At 41.0% G+C, this 7,686-nt stretch overlaps 1 protein-coding gene across 1 annotated transcript; it reads left to right on the top strand.

Annotated features, from left to right (window-relative positions):
* Positions 1-4,942: 4,942 nt before the first annotated feature.
* Positions 4,943-6,318, top strand: C3AR1 (complement component 3a receptor 1). The gene is given in 2 exon segments (XM_006903715.1): positions 4,943-6,266; positions 6,269-6,318. Coding segments are annotated over 2 exon segments (1,374 nt in total).
* The last annotated feature ends 1,368 nt before the right edge of the window (positions 6,319-7,686 follow it).

The raw sequence follows: 7,686 nt of genomic DNA, 5'->3' as shown, positions 1-7,686 counted from the left end.
CTCAATGTCAAGAAGACAAAGATTCTCACCACTGGACCAATTAGCAGCGTCAGGATGGATGACGAAGAGATTGAGAGTGTTCACAGCTTCAGTTTGCTCGGCTCCACAGTCAACACTCTTGATATCAGCAGTCAGGAAATCAAAAAGTGTATTGCGATGGGAAAGTCTGCTGTTCGGGACCTCTCAAAGGTACTCAGGAGCAACAGTGTCTCTCTGGAGACTAAGGTGCGCCTGATACAGGCCATGGTCTTTGCAATCGCTTGTTATGCATCAGAGAGTTGGACAATGACTAGGGAGGACAGAAGGAGAGTGGATGCTTTTGAGCTGTGGTGCTGGAGAAGGGTACTGAATGTACCATGGACTGCCAGGAAAACAAACAGATTCATCTTGGAGAGGATTAAACCAAGCTACTCCTTGGAGGCAAAGATTCTGGGGCTTCGTCTGACATACTTTGGACATGTTGCCAGGAGGGACGGGTCCTTGGAGAGGGACATCATGCTTGGGAGGGTGGAGGGACAGTGCAGGAGGGGAAGACCCTCTATGAGATGGATTGATTCAGTGACTGGGTAATCGGGATGGGTGTGTCAGAGGCGGTGCGGTTGGCGCAGGATAGAGCAGGGTTTAGAGCTGTTGTGCATAGGGTCGCTATGAGTCGCAAACGACTCGACGGCACATAACAACAGCAGTAAAAAGCATTGTATTAAATTCTGTGCTTTCTTTTTAACCATCATGCAATTTAAAACTAGAATGGTAGACAAGTCCACCACAATATGTGACAATTCATAAAGAATACGAGGTTTGCACACATGTGCACATACAAGAAGCTGAAGAGGTAATTTCTGATCGGACGTTTTATGGAAGATATAATATTTGCGCTGACTTTTAAGAGAGGGTAGAGTTTCATCAGGTGGAGATTGGAGATAGAGTAAGGAAAAGGTGAAGGGGGAGGACATAACACAGAAATGGACAGCCTTAGTCAATGCATGGTGTTCACTTGCCATTTTGAGCTATTCAAGATCATTATACAGTAGGGAGCTCTGATGGCCCAGTGGGAAGAAACTTGTGCTGCCACCCCAAAGGCAGGCAGTTTGAATCCACCAACTGCTCTGCAGGAGAAAGATAGGCAGTCTCCTCCTATGTAATTTACAGCCTCTGAAAATCCACTGGAGGCTCAACTATGAGTCACTTGTGACTCATCAGTACATAATAACAACAAATAGAGTATATTTATGAGTGTGTTCAGATTTAAGGAAAATACATAGTGACAAGATTGCTTTTATGTAAACTTTCTTGATATGGTGTTGCAACTCCCACCAAATGACTGGATGGGATTACACAAGATATTTATAGTTCACTAAGGCGATTGGACAGTTGCTAATAATGCAAATCAGGTTTCATGACACACACTTGTGGGGTCGACTATGCAAATAAGGTGTTTGGAACCCTAATGATGACATTAGTCAGTTTTGTTATCCTTATTAGACTTCAAATTAATTATGCCAGAGGCAGAAAGAGGGAGTCTTCACACCAGTTAAAAAGAAGAGTTGGGAATGGAGTGTATCCTTTGGGCCTGCAGTTCTTGTGCTATGAACCTCCTAAATACAGGAAACAGAGTTGTAACAAAGGACTAGTGACTAAGAGATGGTTAGAAGCAGAGGTAAGTGTAAATCTACAGCAACAGAGCAAGGAGACCAGGAACAGATAGTGAATTTACCAGCCTTCAGAGAAAGAGTTGGCCTCTTTGGGTAGGAGTGTTGTTGGTGGAGTGGGGTTCCTCCAAGTACTTGTTAACTAACTAAACTTACTGACCCATGGAACTAGAGAGCTGAGTGTCTTCAGGCCAAACTTTACAGGCAGAGTAGGGTGATTGAATACTTATCGGTAGAGCTGGTGACCTTTGTGATAACTTACCCGAGCAGGACAGAGGTTAAAAGATCCCAAGAGACCTGAAAGGCTAGAAGACTAGGGAAAGCTCTGCCTGCCTTTAGGCACAGCCAGGAAGCTATCTTGACTGAAGAACTATACCCTGAGTCATTCCTGATTCTCAATTGTAACCTACTACTTCCTCAATAACAAGCCTCGGTGACCAGTGATTAGGGAGCTATCCTTCTAAACCAAAGGCAGGTGATTCAAATCCACCAGATACTCTGAGGAAGAAAGATGGGCAGTCTCCTCCTGTGTGATTTACAGCCTCTGAAACCCCTCTGGAAGGTCAGCTATGAGTCAGTTCACACACGGAAAAAGCTTCTGAAGAATATAAGCCATAATGTTGAAAGTTGTAAACATTGGCTAGTGGATATATGATTTTTTGTTTTCTTATTTTTCTTTGTCTATATTTCCCAGCTTTATTTATACTTATGTTGTGTTTATATAATAGTAGAATTATGTTTCCTCACTTACATTAACAAAAACAAGTAAGAAGGAAGTGAGGAGTGGTGAGGAAATGAATGCTGACAGAGTAAACTACATCTGAGAAATTTTACAGAAAAGGAGGAGAGATTGCATTTAAAAGATAGTTTTTAGTTGATGGCATCAAGGTGATTACACTCATGGTAACAATGTGTATACAAAGTAGAACTGTTCCATGGGCCTTTTAACACTGTGACCTTTTAGAAGGATTCACTGGGACTGTCTTCTGAGGCATCTCTGAGTGGATTCAACCAGCCAATCTTTCTAGCTGGTAGCCAAGTACCACTTTTTTTCCATTCATGGACTCCTCCAAAAATATATACCTGAGTTCAAGCTCCTCTTTTTGTGCTGGTTAGTGCCTTCAACAATCTGATGCACAGTATAAATGGACATTCTGCATTCAAAACCATTAAAATTGTATGTATACTTTTTTAAATTGCTATACACCTCTCTCAAACTCTTTCATAGACTTCAGGTGGGAATATCCTATCTAGAAATCTTTTTTAATTTAGCCTATTTGCTAGCTATTAATAAGAAACGTAATTAGTCAAGGAAAGGAACTAGTGTAGAAGACTAAAAGTGTAGAGAGATTTAAAAGTCAAAGTGAGGAGAAATTTACAATGCTATGGATGTCCAGATGAGATTATTTCGATACATATTTAAATCAATGATATTTAAATTGTTTAGTAAGGACTTTTATTATTAAAATGTTTTTATTGTGTTTTGGGTGAAAGTTGACACATTAGGTTCCCAACACAACTTGTTCAATTGTGTTTTTCAGTGTATCAACCAGCATTCTCTTTTATTCCCATCCTGTTGCTCTATTGCCAGTTATCTAATTTCCTCTTGTCTTCTCATTTTTGGTTTTGAGTAGATGTCAGCTGGTTGATCTCTTTAAAAATTTCTTAGGCGAGCTCTGGTGGCCTAATGGCAAGAGGCTGCATTGCAATCCCAGAGATGCGCAGTTCAAATCCACCAGGCGCTCTGCTGAAGAAGGAGGAACAATCACCTCCTATACCAGTCAGATTCGATTTGACAGTACACACATAAAAAAAAACAACACCAAAAAAAATTTCTTAAAGGAACATGGTACTGTCATATTTATTATATGAGTCAATCTGTTATTTAGCCAAAAGATTACCTCATGGAATTGTTTTGCTTCAAGATTTAAAGAGGATCTTTGGGGGATAGTTCAAGGAATCCTCCAGTCTTCACTGATCTAATAAGTCTGGACTTGTTATGAATTGAATTCTGTTCCATACCTTGCTTCCATTCTATCAGGATCCATCTATCGCATTCCTGATCAGAATTGTCATTATTTATTGGTAGCCAGACTCATCTGGCCCTTCCAGTTTCAGGATAAGGAAGTAGTTCATGTAGATTGTGAGTCCTGTGGCCTAGTTTCTTCTATGAGTCTTTGGTTTGCTTCTTACTCTTTGCCTTTGGACATAGTTGTATTATATAGGGCCACTCGAAGTTTTAAGACTAGAGACTTCACTTACCAAACTACCATGTAGAATCAATTGACTGAATTGTCCCAGGAGACTATGATCCTAAAGTTTCAGAGCCTGCAATCCAATCTACCAAGCTATTTGGTTAAGTGTAAGAAATATCCATGTTTTTACCCCCATGTGCTTTGTTGTTTATATGCATAATATGGGAATAGATATACTTACATATATATTGTTATTGTTTATCGCCCTATATTTGGAATCAACTCATAGCAGACACTCTGGTGGATTTTCAGAGGCTATAAACAATACAGAAAGAGACTGCCCATCTTTTCCTGAGGATTCAAACCATTTGGCAGTGTAACTTCTTACCCATTAGTCAACTAGAACTTCCACATACAAATACTACATACATATATATGCATACATAATGCCCTTGTGCTTCTTATACATTGCAACATATTTTTAAAATCCATATTCTTTATTGATATGCAGTATTTCATGGTTATGAATGTACCACATTCCCTCCCCCCCCCCTTTTTATTAATTTAAATGAACATTTACAGAGATTTTGGATTTCCATTCATTCATTGTTGCACTTTTCTCCCTGCTCACCCCACCCCCACCCCTAGTTCACTCTTCTCCTTAAAGCAAAACTCCTTCATTGGTATACAATTCCCCCACACCAGCCCCCTCGCCTAGTATACTCCACTCTGCAACCCTCATTCAGGACTCTTATGATAATCATAATCCCCTAAAATATATTGCTTTTAAACTGTTCTCTCCTTCATCAGCTTCAACGCAGTATACATAATTTATCCAGTTTTTCTCAGTCTTACCCCCACCCTGATGCCAGACTCATTCTACAACAGTGGCACTATAAGAATGTACCACATTTTGTATACATTATCAAAGAATACTTTTGTGTGTTCCAATGTGGAGTCAATGAACACAAACTAAAAAAGTGTAAGGGCCTTCTGGTTTTGTGATTCTACATCATTAATTTGTAAAAGAAGATTGAAATAAAACATTTTTTAAAAGATATTGATTTGACATTTTCTTTATTTTGCAGAAGCTTAGCAATGGAGTTTTTGTCTGCTGAGACCAATTCAACCCACCTGTTGTGGGAACCAACGGATGAACCCCCAGTTATTCTCTCGATGGTCGTTATGGGCCTCACTTTTTTACTGGGATTGCCAGCCAATGGGCTGGTATTGTGGGTAGCAGGCCTAAAGATGCAGCGAACGGTGACCACAACTTGGTTCCTCCACCTCACCCTGGCGGACTTTTTCTGCTGCCTCTCTCTACCCTTCAACATAGTTCACTTGACTTTTCAAGGGCAATGGCCGTATGGCAGGCTCCTTTGCAAGCTCCTCCCCTCCGTTATCATCCTCAACTTGTTTGCCAGTGTCTTCCTGATTACAGTCATCAGCCTGAACCGCTGTCTTGTGGTACTCAAGCCAATCTGGTGTCAGAATTATCGCAATGTGAGAACAGCTTCAATCATCTGTGGATGTATTTGGGTAATGGCTTTTGCAATGTGTCTACCGGTGCTCTTGTACTGGGAAGTATTCACTATAGGCAACAAAAATCTGTGTAGCTATAATTTTGGTGATTTTGACTTGGATTATTTCGATCCCTATTTTAATATACTGGAGAACAGATTACCTGATGATGTGTCCATCACACAGCTACCTAGGGAATTGGATGACAGATTAGATTTTTCATCTTCCCAAACAAATGATCATCTTTGGACAGCCTCCACAAAGAATTCACCAGCAATTCCCACTGGTCTCCACATGCAAACATGGCTGAGACCTTCTGGAGATTCTGTGGAATTATCCAGATTATCCGGTCAATATTCACATGAAGATCAAAGGACTGACACCCTTAAAATCTCTGATGCTCTTTTCTCTTTAGATTTAGAACTTTTCCCCAGTCCCTCTAGCAATTCTGAGTACACATATGAGCTAGCAGACAACTATCAAGCATCACCACCCCTGTTAGCAATAACCTTCACAAGGCTACTACTGGGTTTCCTGCTACCCTTTATCATCATGGCATGCTGTTATATCCTCATTATCCGCCGAACGCAACAGGGACGATTTTCCAAATCTCGAGGAAAAACTTCACGAGTGACCATGGTCGTGGTGGCTGTCTTTTTTGTCTGCTGGATTCCATACCATGTATTCGGAGTCCTAAGGATGTTTATTGATCTAGGCTCTCCCTTTGGAAAAGCTCTACTTTCCTGGGACCATATGTCCACTGCTCTAGCATCTGCCAATAGCTGTTTTAATCCCTTCCTCTATGCCCTCATGGGGAAAAGCTTTAGGAAGAAAGCAAGGTCCTCTATACAAAGCATTCTGGAGGCAGCCTTCAATGAGGAGCTCACATACTCTACTAGCTGTACTCAAATAAAATCTCTTCAGAAAGAAACACCACCAGTGCAGCTGCATGAAAATATAGAGTAGCCAACCCAGAGGTGCAGTATGTTTCTAAAAGGATGGACAATATAGTGACCAGAAGAATTTACAACTAACAACATTGTAGTCTAGTAGTTCTCAAAGTGTGATACTCAGATGAGGGATACCGGCATCAACTGGACACTTGAGAGAAATGCAAACTCTTAAGTCCTACCCTAGACTTACTGAGTTAGAATCACTTGGAGGTGGTATCAAGTAAGTCTCTGTCTCTCTCTCTCTTTCTCTTCCCCCCCCCCCACCACCACCCCTGAGCTCTTGTGGCCTAGTGGAAAGAAGCAGCTGCACTGCAATCCCAAGAAGCTACACTGTAATCCCAAGTCTCTTATTTTAACAAGCCCTCTTGTTTCTGATGCATGATAAATTTGAGTATTGTAAAAGTCTAAACATGAGAGATGAGAAACTAGTCTGGTTTTAAGTGGTTCTATCATTTTTTTCTTTTTTGACTATTATTTAACGCCCCTTGTAAATTCAATTTAAACTCCTTTCTTCTAGCTCTGCCTATGTCAAAGGTTAGAGTTGGCTTTTAAATTAAAAAGAGGCTTCCCCAAAAATGTCTGTGAAAACGGAGCTAGGAGACCGAAAAGGAGTCCTGATGACACACTGGTTAAACACTTGGCTGTCAAATAAGAGGACGTAGTCCAAAGCCATCAACAGCTCCACAGGAGAAAAGATCTAGGGCAAGTTCTACCCTATAATTTAGTATTTCTATGAGTCTTGGTAGAGTAAAGATGCCAATGCATGCTACCTGAAACCCTCTTGGGTGTTATTGTTTGTTGTTATTGTTATGTGCCGCTGAGCTATGACTCATAGTGACCCTATAAACAATGGTTCTGAACCTTGCCCTATCCTGACCCAATTTCACTGCCTCCAACACACCTCACCCCAGTCAATGTATCAATCCATGTAACCCAGGGTTGTCCTCTCTTGCACTGACCCTCTACCCTTGCAAGCATGATGTCCTTCTCTAAGGACTTGCCCCTCCTGACAACATGCCTAAAGTACATGAGACAGAGCTTCAAAATATTTGCCTCCAAGGAGCAACCTGGTTTCACCTTCTCTAGGACAGATCTGTTGGTTCTCTTGGCAATCCATGGTATGTTCACTACTCTTCTCCAGCACCACAGCTTAAAGGCATCCACTCTTTTTCTGTCATCTTTATTCACTGTCCAGATCTCAGATACATAGCAAGCAATTGAGAAGACCATGGCTTGTATCAGATGCACCTTAGTCTTTAGAGTGACATTTTTGCTCTTTATCACTCTGGAGAGGTCCTTGACAGCAGATTTTTCCCAGTACAACTTATCTTTTGATTTTCTAATTGCTGGTGCCAAGGGCATTTATTG

Source organism: Elephantulus edwardii, unplaced genomic scaffold, assembly GCF_000299155.1.
Source record: "Elephantulus edwardii isolate Elephantulus edwardi_28Jun2011 unplaced genomic scaffold, EleEdw1.0 scaffold00516, whole genome shotgun sequence".
NCBI lineage: Eukaryota > Metazoa > Chordata > Mammalia > Macroscelidea > Macroscelididae > Elephantulus > Elephantulus edwardii.
Note: the sequence above shows the minus strand (reverse complement) of the source record. Positions and strands in the feature narration are given on the sequence as shown.